This window comes from Ammospiza nelsoni, chromosome 1 (assembly GCF_027579445.1).
Source record: "Ammospiza nelsoni isolate bAmmNel1 chromosome 1, bAmmNel1.pri, whole genome shotgun sequence".
Taxonomy (NCBI): Eukaryota; Metazoa; Chordata; class Aves; order Passeriformes; family Passerellidae; genus Ammospiza; species Ammospiza nelsoni.
In genome coordinates this window covers 119,149,324-119,166,423 of record NC_080633.1, presented here as the reverse complement: position 1 = coordinate 119,166,423, position 17,100 = coordinate 119,149,324, and the positions used below count along the sequence as shown (strand labels likewise).

At 37.2% G+C, this 17,100-nt stretch overlaps 1 protein-coding gene across 1 annotated transcript in view; it reads left to right on the top strand.

Annotated features, from left to right (window-relative positions):
• The first annotated feature begins 5,377 nt into the window (after window positions 1-5,377).
• The window catches only part of PDE7A (phosphodiesterase 7A), a 40,842-nt gene continuing 29,119 nt past the window's right edge, over window positions 5,378-17,100 (top strand). The window contains exons 1-2 of the mRNA XM_059467716.1: window positions 5,378-5,437; window positions 12,082-12,142. Of these exons, the coding sequence (XP_059323699.1) occupies window positions 5,378-5,437; window positions 12,082-12,142 (121 nt within the window). The remainder of the gene's footprint in view (window positions 5,438-12,081; window positions 12,143-17,100) is intronic.

Genomic DNA, 17,100 nt, shown 5'->3' with positions numbered 1-17,100 from the left:
TGAAAACACATCTAGTTAAAAAACTGAAGTTTATGATATGACAGAGGTAGTGAGAGTGTTCAAATTGCAAAAGAATAATTTTAAAAAGAAGTAAACTGTTTAAAGGTGTTTAATCTATGTGAGGAAGTTAAAAAAGTGTTTTTATACACCCCTCAACTATGATAGGTATGGTTTTGCCTTTTTCAGTGTTGCATGTCCATTTCTGTCAACCTGCAAAATCATGATGTTGAACAAATAAGAGGAAAGGTTTTAAACAGCCAACAGAAAAATGCAGTGTTTAATAATGTGCTTTTTTGGACAAAGATTTATATGATTTCTTTATAAAATATAGACTACCTCTCATCCCTTCTAGAAATAAAGGACACAGCATGATCCTAATAGTTTTCTATTGCTATGTTGCAGTAGCAATAGAAAATTCGCAAATGGTACTAAAATGCAAGTTGTTGACTTTTTTCATTCATTGGGATTGTATCTTTTCTAAGGGGGATTTCTTTCCTTTTCTATCTTATGAGGGCTGAAATGAAAGATTTCTAAAACTGAAAAGTGTTTCTTAAGGGTGTAATTTCTGCCCTCTGGATCTGTAGCTGTCCTTGACTTTCAAAGTTCATGTTTTGGAGTTCTCAGCCCTTGGTTTAAGATCAACCAGCCTTTTGAGTTTAGTTGCAACAAGTGAGGCAGTTGGAATGGTGATTAATATGTGGTTGTGAAGGTGATTTTTGCTAACTTTCTTAGATTTTCATGTTTGCTTATTGCTTGCTAGCTCATATGTAGCTTTGTTGATGAGTCATTGTCCCTGGAATTATTCAAAAGATGTGTAGATGTGGCATTTAGGGACATGGTTTAGTGGTGAACTTGGCAGTGCTGGGTTAGTGGTTGGACTTGATGATCCTAAAGGTCCTTAACAACCTAAATGATTCCATGATTTTGTTAATAAACAGCTGGAGTAGTTGGAATCTTGTACCTAGTTGCAATTTGGGCTAACATGGCAAATCTTTTAAATAAGAAGCTGAATTGGAAGTAAATTGCTTAGATAACATTTTAAAATAAGATGTAAATAGAAGTAGCATTTGTAAAAGTAGGTTATTGTGTATACACTGTGAGATTCTATACGTTCTGCTCTCAGTATCTTATATCAGTATAAAAATAATGGTACATTTTCTTAATTTTTTCCCTTGAGAGCAGTGTTTAGTGGTTGGGTTGGGTTGCAGCAGTAGCTACCCACACTTGTTACAAGAATACTTACAGATTACCATTTAATTATTCTTTTTGAGTGAAGTCTGCTGGAGAAAGAGATTACACATGGTATATAATGAGACAGGGAGAAAAGCAAAGAAAAGATGGAAATGAGTTGTGGGTTTTTTTCCACTGTGTGCTGATGAATCTGAAAATGATAGGCCTAGAACCCAGACTGGTTCACAGCAAGTAATAGGTCAGTCAGGAGTGTATCCTGGAAATCAGTGTGCCACAGGCCTCTGTTCTGGAAGGGGGTGTTTGAAGGGCATAGGAGACTCCATGGAGATTTCTTTTCTGGGCCAGGTGTACAGGTGCAGGCACATGAAATCAGGTCATTCTGGCAAGTAGGAGTGATAAGCAACTTTATGCCTCCAACTGAGCATAAAAACTCAGGTGGTGATGGAGATTGACAAAGCCCTGCTGTATTTAAAAGAGCATCATTTGAGACCCAGCAGTGTATCTGAAATCTGGTGCTTTTGTTTCAGCTCTGGATTTCTTGTAGGTGTTACTGAAATGTTTTTTGGGGGGGGGGGGGGTTAGAGCATTTAAAGGCACTTCTGCACAAACAGTAGTTACTAAGCTTTGTAAGGTAACCCTGAGCCATTCCTCAGGGCTTATGAAGCTCAGGAAAATAACTAAATACAGAAAAATATTGGAATAGATGGGTATTTAGAAATACACAAGTAAAATTGGGATCCTGTATGTGGTACTCCAAATAGCAGAGTATGTAATAGGAAATGATGGGTTTCCACTTGGAGCCTTGCAGATCTCTAGGAGTGCATGTGGAAATAATTGGAGCCTTACAAATAATCATGGTGTGTTAATGGGGGAGCTATTTTGAATGGGTAGGGGCAGGTCCCATATGATGCCTGTTTCCCAATGAGAGCAAACTGGTGTCTTTGGCAAATTCCTTAGTGGAATCTTTGTAACAACTGTTTCAAGACCCCAGCTGCTTTCTGCTGTGTTGATAATGCATGCTTGTCTTATCAGAAATAGCACAGAGAGGTTTGTTCAGTAAATGCAAAAATTGTAGCAAAACATGCCTTTGACTGCTTAGATGCATCTACATTGCTGCATATCATCAAGTCTACATTGATGCCATTGGGATATTTCTGTTTCTTTGGAAGTGGTAAGAGACATCAATTGTACATGTGAGCTGATGGTAAGGGGAGAGGAATAGGTAACAACTTGTATGTGAATGTTAGGTACTGTAAATCTTGCCTTACCAAAGGTGGTGTCTCTGCAGACATCAAGAAAATGGGTTTTAGAAAAACTTAAAAAGAATCTGTTAGAAAGCAGTAAAGAAAAAGAGAAGAAAGAAAATAAAACAGCATTAGCAACTTCCCCAATTAAAAAAAAAAAAAAAAAAAAACAACAACCAAACAATGGCATCAGTCTCAGCTTCACCTTGAAACTAAGAAGCCCACAAAAAAGAATAGATATCATACATGATATCTAGTCTTTTTTGTGTGCTTCTTAGTTTCAAGATGAAGCTGAGACTGATGGTGGTGTCCACAGTTGAATGGTCCCTGCAATCCCAGAGCTGAGGCAGTATAACAGGGAGTAGTTAACACAGAGGGAATTTAGTATTACCACATTTTTATGTAGTACCTGCAGGTTTACAGTACTTACTAATAACTTGGAATAATTTCTTCTTTGTAAAATGTAATCTCTTTTACATTCACCTTGCTGTTGTTAGTGGGGTTATTCAAAGCAGCACTTTATCCGAAAGAAGCACTTTAGCTTCTGTGTTGATTTGTTAAACTTCTCACACAAAGCAGTGCACTTTCTTATCTTACTCTGTCTCCAATTCAGAATTGTATTACCAAAACAATATTTTCATTTCCAAGCTGTAATTAAAACAAATAATGGTCTAGTGGTGCTTAACAAGCAGTCAAATACTTTTATTTCTGTGTTCTCATATTAAATTTATGCATGAGACAGTTTTAAGATAACTTCCAGTAAGAGAAGTCTTCTTAATGAAACCACTTAATGGTGGAAGACAAAAGAGGAAAGGGTGATCACTTTGTATAGTTCTGTTTGCTAAGATAATGTATTTCTGAAATTGGTGGGAGAAAGACTTGCTCCATGCATCTGGGGCAAGACTGTGCACACACTCCAAGAACATCTTCGTGTGTTTTGAGACAGGAAAACCAGATTTATCAGGGAGGATTACTAATAGTGGTGACAGAGAGGAAAGCTTGACATTTCAAAGAGTATAAGGCTATTTATGCTTGAGTTTTATTCAGAGGGGAGTTCAGTCTAGAAGCAAATCACCTCATTGTTCCTGTTTGCTGTGCTCATTTGATTGTTTTCTGGAGTGGTTTTGGTATGTGCTAACCAGGCTTCTTCCAAACGAAACTGAATCATTCACTCATTGTGTGCACCTAATGGGCCTGAAACCTCAATAAGGTTGTAGGGGTTTGATCAGTTACTGGATCATTTTTTGGCAGCTTTGAACCTCCTGTGGTAGGATCTTGTTCAGGAAGTTGGAGTAAATATGGCCTTCAAAAACAAATTAAAACTCCTGGGCTTCATATAGTATAGGTGTAAAGATCTGAGCAGCAGGTGTGTGTTGATCTGCTCCAGTTGTGCCAAATTGTAATGCAAATATTGCCTGATGCCATTTATTGTGGGTTTGTTTTTTTAAAGAAACATCAGACTAGTGGTGATTAATTGTTAGGGTGCTTTAACCTTGTCAACTATTTGGAGGTGGTAATGTTTTTAAATTTATCTCTGTGACAGTTGGTATTTTATGTGGAACTTTACAGAGCTTTAGATAAGTGCAGCATTCATGAAGTGAGGTACCAGAAGGCCCATTCTGAATGTTCTTGCCTTTGGTTTTGATCTGACTGTTTTTCTGGGGCATGGGGACAGGGCAGAAGATAAATGTTTGGAGTGTAATGGTTCCGTAGGGATTCACAGGTTGTGCTGAGAACATGATTATAGCTTAAAAGACATCATAAATATCCGGAATCATGATATAAAATGACAAAGAGCTCTATCCCACTTAACAAATCTCCTTAATTTAGTAAACATCTGCTGTGGTGTGTGTTCCCTTTTCTTGTGGAAGGGAGGAAATTAGTTTCTTAATGTTAAAACTACTCCTTTGGTGATCTGAGCTAACTTTTGTGTTTTGAGCACATATTGGAATTTGGAATTGATTTCTTTGCCAAAAAAAAATAAATAGGAAGAGCAGATTCTTCATATAAATTTGCTTTCAGTTATTCAGTGTCATCCTTTTAAACTCCTCATTTTCCTACACTGTTCTTTATTCTCCCCCACTGTAGCTCCTTTTTTCCTAAGTATTTGAGATTTATTTGTATTTTTGAAATGAAACACTTGTCAGCTTAAAATGACAGAAATTAGAATGAATCTCAAGGCTGCACCAAGCATATAGGACTACTTTGCTGCACAACCAGCGTTCTTGGAGGAAGTTAGACTGCTTTCCAGCCCTGGGTAGGGCTGGGGAGGCTGTAGCCAGGTTCAGCCCTTGGAGCAATAAATAAAAGCCCCATGCCAGTTCAGGCATGAGTGTGAATGGCTAGTATGAAGGATGGCTTGGTATTTGGTGGACAAAAGAAGTTAGACAATGACAACTGGTTTGAACAATTGCACATATTCCGTGCATTAACTTTCATTAACATTATTTATAGCACGTTGCTATAAAAGCAATTTTGAAATATGTTTTGAAGTTCAGTTCTTAGCAGTTCTCCAGGTGGCAGAAATAAAAGGAACTTGTGAATATCACAAGCGCTGGAATCTGCTGGAAACAGGCTCTTCATAGCATTTGAAGGCAAGGCAGTATCCTGACTTAGCTCGGGTGTTTTGACTACTGGAGTTTGATCCTATTGTGTGGCACACTTTGCTGTATTTAAAGATGATGACAGGATGTAATCACGGTTTTACATTTCCGTTGGCATTTCTGTGGGGTTTAGTAAGGTTTTACTACTTGCCATGTCCTCTGCTTGTAAAACTTTCTTGTTGAGTCCGGCGTTGGCAGCGGGAGGAGCGGGGCAGAGCCCATTGCAGGGGCTGTCAGGTGACAGCTGCTGCCTGCCCTGTGCCTCGCTGCTGTGCCCTGCTGCCTTCGGCACTGGCGGCCATCGGGGGAGAGTATGCTTCAGCTCTTTGGGGTGATCCAATGGGAATTGCATTGGTCTGGTGTTTAGCTCTGATCCTCATCAAATGGATTACTTCTAAGGTAGGCCATTTAAAAAAAATGTTTTGGCTAACTGGCTTTATAAGTAGTCCGAGAGAAAACAAGTCATTAAGAACTTCACAAGCGCTTATTTTTCCTTTTTAAATCTAATCTGTTTTGGAAACATCATTTGCCATTTAAGATTGTGTTTCTTAAGTGTTCATACATGATTTTGTAGATCTTGACTTTTGCTTGCCTTGAAGTGGAAAGGAGTGTGTTTGTAGCAGTGCCAGTTAGGAGAGGAGAAAAAAGGAATCTGAAATGGCTTCAGAATGGCAGGAGTTGGCTTGCCTGTGTTACCAACAGATTTCCAGTTTTATAGCACCTTAAAGCCTTTGTGAAAATAAGGAAAAACAATTTTAAACATAGTGAGAATAATACAAATTAGTGTATTTTGCTTCCTGGACAGGATATCCTTTTTGTATTGTTGATTTCAGAGTTGCAGGAGTGGAAATACCAGTTTTGTTTGCTTATGTGAAATATCTACTTTACTTTGTAGCCTTTCTATTTGAGATCCCTGTGTTTTGCAAAATGCATGCTTATGTTAGGATTAAGTTTTTACTCTCTCATTCCAAAGAATGTAAGTATCCCCATAATGAATATTTGTGCTGGTAAATATAGATGAGATTGGTGTCTGGAGATGAGACCAGGCTCTTCTCAGCATAGTTCACTGCAAGAAGGAAGAATAAATTTAAATGTTGCATTATGAAGGAGAGCCAGAATAATTGGAGAAAATTAAGGAAACTGAAAAAAAACCCCACAGAGTTCCTGCATTAATAGATAATTTTTTTGTTATTGCTACTGATACACATTTCTAAAATTTTTGTACAATTAACAGGAGAATCTGAAGAAGCATGAACTTGAGTTTGTTGTGAAAACAAGCTTTGCCAGGCACCCATGCCTGTACTCTTCAGTCATTGCCAATAACGTGTTTCTAAATTTATTAAAAGCAAAAATGGTCAGGCTTAGTTGCTAGCACTTGTGACAACTTTTATCACATCAAGAAAGAGACCAGGATGCCCAGTGGATGTTCACTTGTGACTGAAGGCAGATTCTACAGATTTACAGCCTGTGTGCTAGACCAGTACATCATGTGCATTTTGCTGGTATATTGTTGAACTGCTGGCTTTTTGGAACTTGACATAAAAACCTGTTCAAGGGTTATGTCTAATCCAGTTTGGTCAGAGATTATTTTAAGGTGGGGAAAAAGAAAAATCCCAGCTGACATAATACAGTTAGGCATAAAACTCCCTGCTATTTATGATTCTGTTTCTGCATGTGCTAGTGGTTGTTTGTTTTAAAGAATTAGTGGTTTTGTGTTCATTCAATTACCTATTTTGCCATTGCCTTGATGCTATTCTGATTTAGTTTCCTTAGGCAATACCCCTGTATATTACTGTCCTCACTTAAACCAATTGCTTGTGGGGTTTTTTTAAGTGTACATTCTTTCTGATCAATTGTCAAGGTTTTGTTTTGTATATTTTCAAGTCTTGATTTTTTTAATGTTGGTAAAGCTTTGGGTAAATTTTATGCCACATGATATATATCTGAGGTATATAAGAAAAAATAGCTTACAGATGCTTGTGAGATATATGTATCACTAACATTGATAACTATCAGTCAAATGATAGCTAAGTTTAAAAATGGTTGCCATCTGTCTTGGGAGGCAATCATGTGAAATAGCTTTATATGGAAGAAAATATTAAAATTATCACATTTGAATATTTGAAGGAAAGGTGGGGTTCCTACTGCTGATTAAATTTCAGAAAGGCAGTATGAATGATGTTTTCTTACTACTGGTAAACTTTCAGAGTAATGCTTTGAACTGCAGTGAAATTTTTAAATAGTAGTAGGACCATTTTGCAGTGGCTTACCTGAATTCATTGTCAATTTAAGTGCTTCTGAAGAGCATTTTTCTGTGCTTTAGTGAGTTAAAAGCTTGATGGTGCTTTTTGGAAAACTGACTCTTAGCATGGATCTTTTAAATACTTGAAATAAGTCTAAGATATGTGACAGTCTTGCTTTTGAAATCTAATAATAGTTGGAGAAGTAAGGCCTTAATTAGTTTGTCATTCTCAAGACTTCTAGTTCATAAATGGTCTTATGATCTTAAATGCTTTCCAAGGGTGTATATTTGAGGTAGCATAACCAGTACATTGCAACTGGTATAACAACTTCTCCACACTTGTCTTCAGAGCAGTTGAGACAAATGCTGTGATAGCTCAGCAAAGAGCTTGGACTAGAAAGTCAGGTAGGTAAAAACACTTGCCTGTGTTGCTTTCTGTCCTGTCTTTTCTTTCCCAGCTTCTGAATAAACAACTGAGTAGCAAAATGAAGGTCATGTAGTCCATCAAAGAGCATGGATGGTTCTATTGATGGGTGGTACTGAATTTTGAAGGCCAACAGCTCTAGCAGGTGTCGTTAGAGTATGAGAACAGGAGTTGTTTTGCTAGACTGTCCACAAGCTGGCCCTTGCTGAAATGAAGTGCCCAGCAGTAATGCTGGTGCTCTGCTCTCAGCAAGATTGGGAAGTCTGGGATAAAACTGATACATCAATGGAAACATTTCTGTTTGACACAAACAGCAGCAGGTGCTCCGTTTCCAAGTGGTACATGCAAATGCTTGTGCTCCCAAGCATCACTGAAGCGGTTTCCCTTTGAAGATGTATCTGTGTGCTATTTTGGCACGTTGTTCCCATCGAGTGGCCTTTAATAACTTTTTATACTCTGTGAAAAGACATTCAGAGAGATCTGATTTAAATCTAAGTTCTGGTAGATACTCCCTTTGCATGTTTTTGCAGAGTCCTTGTATCAGTGTTGTTAGAGGATTAATGGATCTTCCAATTTAGTTTGAACTTCTTCCATTCACCTTCCACAAATATGTCTCAAAGGAGAAGAAAAAAGGAAGCTTTTTGACTGTATCACCCTTCTAAAGAATAAATGATACTCTAATGTGAAACTGAAGTTTAAGGTGAGGCTTTGACAGTGGAAGTCCAGTATGAACTACCCTTCCCAGTCATCTTTCTGACATCCATCTTCACGGCTGAAGCAATCAGCCCACCCAGGTCAGGTGGCTGTTCTGGTGCCTGGAAGGGAGCAGAGCAGTTGAGAACCTCAGGTAATCATTTGAGGAATTTGTTAAATCACTTAGGATCCAGCACATTCCCACCAACCAAGTTGTCCTTGTGCTTGCAAATGGAACCTGCCTAAACACAGACCCATGAGGGTTGTCTTGTCTTTGAGCACTAGTAATTCTGTCTGCTTGCTGGAATGGTGCTTACTTGTTTGATTTTTGTGCAGAGGGTCAGTAATGCTGTTAACAGGTACAAATCTTCAGGTAGACAGAGAGGTAGTGCAGAGATTTAGAAATAAATTCTTATGCTAAATGAGTATAAATATTGACAATAACATGACAACAAGTAATATTTTCTGATCCAAGGTCTCTGTAGGGTTATTCAGTGTATGCTATGGTTGTTTCAACTTTGTAAGTAAGGTATATTTTTAGGGTAGGTATGGTGTTGGTGTCTTGGAGTAGGCTACAGAGAATGGGCCTTTGATTAGCCATGAGGAGGGTGGCATTTTTGGTCATCAACAAGGGTAAAATCCTGCTGATTAAGTTGTTTGAACAGTTTGGTGCTTGGCAGTAACTTTAGTTCTTCAAGACATGTTTGTCTTTCCTCTTAAGAATTTGCTGTCCGATCATATTGGAAAACGGAAGCATTAAATCTGTTTTTTTTCCTTGCTGGGTTTAAGTACTGGAATCGAGAATGTATCTTAAAGAGCCCCACAGAGGGTATGTTAAATTACTTATCTCTTCCTGCCTTTTTCCTTGCATTTTTCTGGAGTACTGTAGGAGGTAGAATAACAAATGCACTGTCAGTGTTATTTGAAGTGGGAAAATAGGTGATGCACCACAGCCTGCAGGAGATGGTCTGTTACGTATTTGCAGGGTAAGCTGACACAAAGCAGTCTGTGTCTGGATGAGTGCAATATTATTTGTTTGCTTACCACAAGTTGCTAAAAAACCTCTGTACCATTAGCTTTGTCCTTTGTCTCTGACTGCCCACCACAGTGCTCAACTCTCTGAACCTCACTTACTTGCTTGGTCTAAAGATAAGAGATCTGACCACTCGTTATCCCCCCCACCCCAACATCTGTTGGTGGAAATTGCTAATACATGTTTTCCTCTTACCTATTTTATTTAACAAATTTCAATGAATAAGTATCTTTGAGACCTCAGTCCTTTTAGCGGAATTAGCTGAAATTGTCCTGCTATTTGTGTAGTGTTGCTAGTGAAACTGATACAATAAATTGTCTCTATTTTTCCTTAGAGAACCAAACTTTCTAAGGTAATTTTACTAGATTTGATTGTTTCAAATATGTCCTTGCAGAGCAAAATCACTTGTCTATATGAGCAACTACTGTATGTTTTTAAAAATCTGTTTTGTATTTGATATCATACATGGATGCACTACTTTATACATACTGCTTTATCTAACAATATTTTATTTTAGGGAGCAAGTAATATTTTAGAATCAACATATCAAAAGGGTTTCTTTTTCAGTAAATTTTTGTATATTGTTTTCTTTCTTGCAGACTAATGCTCCAGTTGTATGTGGGTCTTGTAGCTGCATGTGTGCTTAGGTTTCTCCTGTATTAGATTACAGAACTGTATTGGACATGTCCAGAAATCTGTGATGGACAGGTGCAAATTGCAAGTTAGCACTAAATTACATCACTGATTGTGCCTAGTCGGTGATATGAAATGTTCCAGGCTATGGAAAATATATTTAGCTGAGATTTTCTGAAACTCAAAGACAAGTTTAATGAAAAACACTGAAAATGTTAGTGAGAAATCAGCATCATTTTCTGGCTGAGTAGCTGTATTTCTACCTTTCCCATCGGGACAGGCATACTGCTGTGAGAAATGCTGTACAAACATATATTGAGAAATTATTAGCATGGTTTATGATCTTCCAAGAAAATGTAGAACAAAGGCTGAGACAACATAAAAGTTCTGTACAGGGAATTCTTCCGTGTAGTCTTTACAACAGCTTGGACCCCATTATTATTATTGGACCCCATTTGGAGCTAGGTCTTTTGGTCTCTTCTATAATTGCATATTAATCTTACTTTTGGAAAAAACTTCTACAACTTCAAGTGTAAGGTTTTAATTTTTGTTTTGGCATGAAAAATATTTAAAAGAATAAGTGTAACTTAGGAGTTTGGAGTCTAAGCACATCACTTGTACAGATCACGGTGATTGAGGTTACTCATCTTTAGTCTGTCTTTGAGTTCATTTAGGTTGTTCTGTAGATAGATGCATATCAGCAGTTCTACCTTTTTGCTTTTCCATGTAATTTTTCTTTCCTTCATTTCCTTCAGAATTCTTCTCAATAGGCAACATTATTTTTTCTGTCCTGTTTCCTAACATGATTTGATTTCTTATCTTTTGAACTTGCACATTTTTAGGCTGTTGTGTGTCCCCGAGTTAGTGTTGTTCCTGATGTGTACATAGAAAAATGGATGATTGTTTGCCACCAGGCTGACTTTTATCTGAAGTTCTCAAAGGCATGTGGTGACTCTTGGTGGCATCAAGGACTTCACTGTCCTCAATGTAAGAAAGAAGTGTGGTGTGCAGAGAAAGGTCATAGGAGTTTCTAATATGCACCTCCCACAAAAAATCTTATTTCTGTAAAGAAAAAATGGAGGTCTGCTTGTGAAGGTGATCCTCTCATCCTAGGATTAACAGGTAACATTAATGAAGGCCTTAGGAAGGGGCAGAAGATGGTCAAAGTACAATAAAGGCACGGTGTGAGGCTGGGTGCTAGGTGGAGTCATGCTTTGCAGACTGTGTGATGCCAGTGAGAACATTGCTCCAGTTTTTCGCTGTTAGAGGAGAAGTTCACCACTTCATAGGGGACTTCCTGGATTGTAACTACCACAGTAGCTTAGTATGCATGACACATAATGTGTCCCATGTAGGTAAAAAATACAGTTTATGTGGGAGTATCTCAGTCTTGTGCATGGATAACTTGATGACTCTTCTGAACTTTTATCATCAAATTTGAAATACTACTTGCTGGCTTTCTCTGAAATGCCTTTATGCATCTTACCTCAGTGATACCTTGCTTTGCCTACAGAAAATACAAGGTGGAATGAAAGTAGCATGTGGCATCCTAGGGCTGCAGTAATGGTGTAATTTCACTTATTACATCTCTTACCTTTAGAAGATGGAAATACCCCATAGGTAAAGGTAGATATATCAACCAGGAACTGCAAGTATTTGTTTCAATATGGTGTTCTAGAGGGCCATGAGGAGCACTTTCTTGTGTCTGCATAATCTCATTCTGTGTCTTTGCTGTTGTGAGGAATGATTGAGGAACATTGGAAAGGAATATATGGGGGTGTTTTTAGCCACACTGATCTCGTGTTTCATAATCTTTTCACTACCAATTCCTATCCTTCCTTTGTTCCCTCTTAAAGCAAAATCAGTCAATAAATATACTTGAAAAAGGCATTTTGCATGAAAGACACACAATTTCTAAAATTAATATTAAGAGTTAAAATGGAAATGGTTAATAATTTTCATTTCAATTTAAAAATTATTTTCTTCTAACTTGCTTAAAATACACTTATTTTTTTCAGAGACGTGGAGCAATTTCCTATGACAGCTCAGATCAGACTGCGCTGTACATTCGTATGCTAGGTAAGCATACCATTTTCTATATTGCAACTTCCAACATTTATGATTGATTTAAATAATAACTTTTTTATATCTCTGTTGAATTGATAAACTTAGCATTCTCTTTCTCCTGGATAATATTTTGGTTAGAATCTCTACAAGAGTTTGGGTTCTTATATGTTGACTTGGGGTTTTTTTTGGTTGTTTGCCTTTTTTAGTTTCTTTTTTCCTGAGTTGAACATTGTGTAGGATGTTTTACTCCTATATTGAAGAAAAAGGAAAGGTCTTATAATTAACCCAATGTGTTTGGTAGGAGTAAAGTTTTCTAAGTGACTCATGATTGATCTTTCTGTATTGGAATTTACCACCTCTGCCTTGTATCTTTCTAGTTAAAACTATAGCTTAGAGAACACTTATTGGAGAGTCATCACACATTCTTAAAAACTTCAGTACTGAGGCTATGAAATGTGCCAGGTGTTCTTGGAATAATGATGTGATTTTAAACAATATTTTTGTTGTTAATCCTAAATGTGACTGGAGAAAGGAAAGGGTACTTGACAGGGCTGAGTAGTTCAGTGAACTTACTGAGGAGTGCTTCCAGAGTAGCAGGGAGATAAAGGGTAAAGCCCAGTTCAAACAAAAGAATGGTATTGGGAGGGGAAAGCATCCAGAGACCCTCTGTGGTAGTGAGTGCACAGAAGGAGTTGAGGTCATTTGTTGAGAGGAGAAAGATGGAAGGCTCTTGCAGATCTGGCTGCCAGATTCAGTATTTCCCACACCTCTTCTGGAGGCTGCTGGTGATGCAGATGGCATGGGGACTGTGTATGTGCTCCAAGTCTGTTCCACTGCTGTGTGATGCCACTTAATTTAGCCACCTTGAGCTATGAATCTGTGTTGAAATGGACTAGGAATGCTTGCATGATGTCTCACACAGCTCAATGAACACCAGCAGCTACTCATTACAAATTCTTAACCATCTCCAACTAAATCAGCCAGAACATGTCATTTTATGCCCTGAGTCTTTTCAGTTTAGTTCTATATTGCACATGTTCAAGTCCCCAGAAATTCATAACTGCATTGTCTCTGAATTTAAACTTGTAAGCTATAGGCATGTGTGTATAAGAATTTATAGTCCTAACCTACATATGTAGGAATATATGGTCATATATACATATAAATTCAATTTTGACTTAGAAGCTTCACTTTTTTTTTCCGGTTATTTTGATTTTTTTACATTTGTGTAGCTGTTAATACTGTAGCACTGACTGTCTAATGAAGGGGTTTTGATCAGAGAATTTAATTACTTTGGGGATTTGTTTAGATGAGAACAGAAGATACTGGGTTCTAAATGTTTATTGAAAAAGCTGCTGGGTTGTTGTTGTTGTTGTAAATAGGTTTATTTTGTTTTCAGAACTTAAAATGAAGTAGTTAGGCCCATCATTTCTGCAGAAGGATTTGTGATAATGCTCAAGTAAATCTAGAGAGAAGCAAAACATGGCTTCCTCTAGTTTTTGATACATACATCTGACTGGAGAGAAAAATTTAATTTATCTTGGAAAACTTCCACTATTCTCATAGGTAGAACTGGAAAATATTCAGAACATGATGTTAAGTAAATTAATTTTTCACTTGTACTCTCATTGAAATTAATTATTACATAATGAGATTGATGTTTGCTCTGAATAGTATAATTCTTGCTGGCATAATTCATTCATGCTGTTCTGCTATTCAGAAGCAGTAAATCTTTTAAAGGATTGACTTCCAACTTAGGTGGGGGAGGAGGGTACTAACAAGCAAACAAAAAATTGCTTATGGCATGTTTGAATCATTGTTTGGTAAATTTGTGTTATTTTCTCACTTAATAGATATAACTTGGTTTATGCAAATCTTATCTGTACTATACTGTACAAGTTAGCAACTATTTACATATTTTTTTTGTATTTGTAAATCGACTGTAAAAAAGACCAGCCTGAAAGCTGAACAGTTGCACTCATCAGTATGTAGAAACATTCATATTAGAGTAGATTCAAGGGTTAATGTATTCTATTACAATTTTTTGCAAGAAATGTGAAGCATTGCTTTTCCTGCAGTATTATTAGATTTTTGTTTTTGTTCTATTTATCCTAGTGCACTTGAGCAAAATAATCTATAAGGAATCATCAGCTGTAACTTAATGGGAAGTTAGGCACAGTCATGAGCAGATTTGCCTTTTACTTGGTTGGTTTTATTCTATACTAATGGAATAAATGTATCTAGTAATAAAATGTACCTTGATAAGGTGTTTATCTCAGCAGACCAAAAATGTAAGGCCAAAACTATCTACAATAACTCCCTCTGCCTTTGTTTAGTTGCGCTGGCCATGAAGTTGCTTCATTCAATGTTTTCAGGCTGTTCCAATGTTAAATCCAATGGAAATTCATTTACACCAAGTAATTAGGAATTCCTGTGCTATGGCAGTGTGTCCAGGTTCAATTTAAAAGATCCTGTTTAGGAGTATGCAAAATAAAAAGCTCACTCCTAACTGCCTTCATCAGTGTGTCGATATAAACAGGCAGCGTTGACTGGAATGACTCATCTGTCATACCCCGTTCCCAAAATATACACTAAGCCACTCCCATGTGCCTTATTTACTATTTTAAAATATAGATACAGATGCAGCATTGTAGAATTTTTCTTTTAAGACCTTGGAAAGGCTAAAACATCTGCATCACCGCAACCACTTTTCTCAGCAACTATGGGGAATTCTCAAAATATCTTGTAAGTGCTTCTGTGTAATCTTGATAGTTTTCTGATTTTTCTATTGCTTTTCTGGTTTCCTTTTCTTGTTGCTTTATATTAACTGAAGGTTTTTCTACTGTGCATGGGGTAGAAAGTGTGGGACACTGACTGCTTGTATTGGTGAGCATGCACCTCTCAGCTACAATTGGAGCATTTATCTTCCTTTAGAGGTCTTGATCACTTCAAATAGGAAACATTGGAGAAAAACTACTGTGTACTGTGCACACTTTTCTCTGGTAGTTTGTTTTTGTTTTCTGTTTGCTTTAATTCTGTCACATTCAGCTGACCTGTCATCTGTTTCTCCAACAAATTTAATAGGAATTTTAATCTGTGAAGTTATTAATTCTGTCTGAAAATCCTGCTCTTCACAACCTCTTGGCTTTGACTTGAATCCTTTACCTTGAGGTGGCTGTTGTAATTTCTGCTCCCAGCTGTCCTTCATGGTCTCTGAGGTTTCTGCCTCTGCTCTGGATGGCCTCAGCTCCCCAAGCAGCTGCTGCATTGTTGCTGTGCCACACTGCAGTGTTAGGGCAGCACCAAGTGTGTGCTGGGTAACCCTAACGCCCAGGGATGTCAGCTGTGGCATTTCAGCTGCCTCGTAAGTATCAGAGCTGTCCTTGTGGTGTGAGCAGGAATCTGAGACAGGGGCAGGAATTAAACAATCTATTTCAAGGTAAGTTTTGTTACAGCCCTGATTACTTTTCAGTTTTCAGTTATAGCTGCAAACCTCCCTCTTAGATTCCTTCTTCCATGATTGATTTAGTCTTCAATTAAGTTTTTGCCAGTATGATCTTTGTCTTAAAAATGCAAGCGATCCTGATCATGCAGGACTATTCTGGAAAAAAGTGTAGCTAAATACTCAGCCATCAGATATTGTATCATTTTTGTGCTCAGAATAAAGGTTGGAAAGGAAAGCTTCACATTTTTAAAATCTTTCTCTTGATTCTTTGGAATCAGCAAAACTCACAAAGAGGGAAAAAAATTGTTCCTGGAAGTCCAGTATCATTAAGATGCTGGACTTGAATGTGTTCCATAGAGCTAACACAGGAATCTTTCCAGTGTGGCTGAAAGTGGCTGAAGAAGAGATACTTCAGATAAAAACTGTCAGTCAGCTTGCTGCCCTCCCCAAGGAAATTTACCTATAAGCAAACTATGGGATCTGATGGCTTAAAAAGATTGTGTAAGCATTTCAATATGTTTGTAAGGGTCTAAATAAAGAAATGTTATTCATAAGTTCTTTTGTTTTAGGTTTGAATTTTAATTGTCTTTTGGCTACTGTAATAATGGTTGGCTCTGAGGTTGGACTTCTGTTGCTGTTTGAAGGAATTATGTAATAGTGTCCTTTTGATTGATAAAAGTAATCTCAAATCTGAGATATCTTCTGCTTTTTTGTGAAGTTTTCTGTGAAGATAAACATATCTCTTAAAATTAAATTCTGCATAACTTCACAGTCACAGGATTGCAAAACACTTGTGCAGGATTTCCCAAGCAAATTGATGTGAACATGTTATGTTGTGTGAAGGTACAATGAAGTGGGTGCATTTGGGATCCATTAATCTTCTGCAGGTTACATTAACCGAAGAGTGAATGCATAATGATGATCCAGTATTTCTGGATGTTTTGGAACTAACTATACATATGCACTAGAGATTAGTTTCACTGTGCCAATAGCACATTATTTCATAATGTGCAGCCAGTTATCCCTTTTTCTACTTCTGTTTATTTAGAAACTTCAGATGGATGTATGGTATCATCAAATTCCACTTGTACCAATATTTTTCAAGTACATTTATGGTCTGAAATCTTGAAAAATGGAGCAGTTCTGTACCATGATAATGGAGGCATCTCTTTTGCTTTTGTTTTGGCACAAGGGAATTTTCTGCTTTGTTTGCTGTAATGAATTCCAGTCTTGTAGAAGGGGTATATTTTTCCAGAATAAATCCAGTTGTATTCTAAAATATTGTTGAGATATTGTTCTTCTTTTTTTAATCGCTTCTTCTACCATGATTAGGGAGAGAGAATTTTGTTCAATAACTATATAATGAAAATATTTACCTTCCTTGCTGGGAATTCCTCATTTTATATGTATGCAAGTAAATACAATTATTTTAGCTTTTTCTTATTACAGCTGCCTTTTTCTTAGTTTGCCATGTGCATTTTTAGTATACAATTCCTTCTTTGGCTAAATACTCCTGTAAATAAAT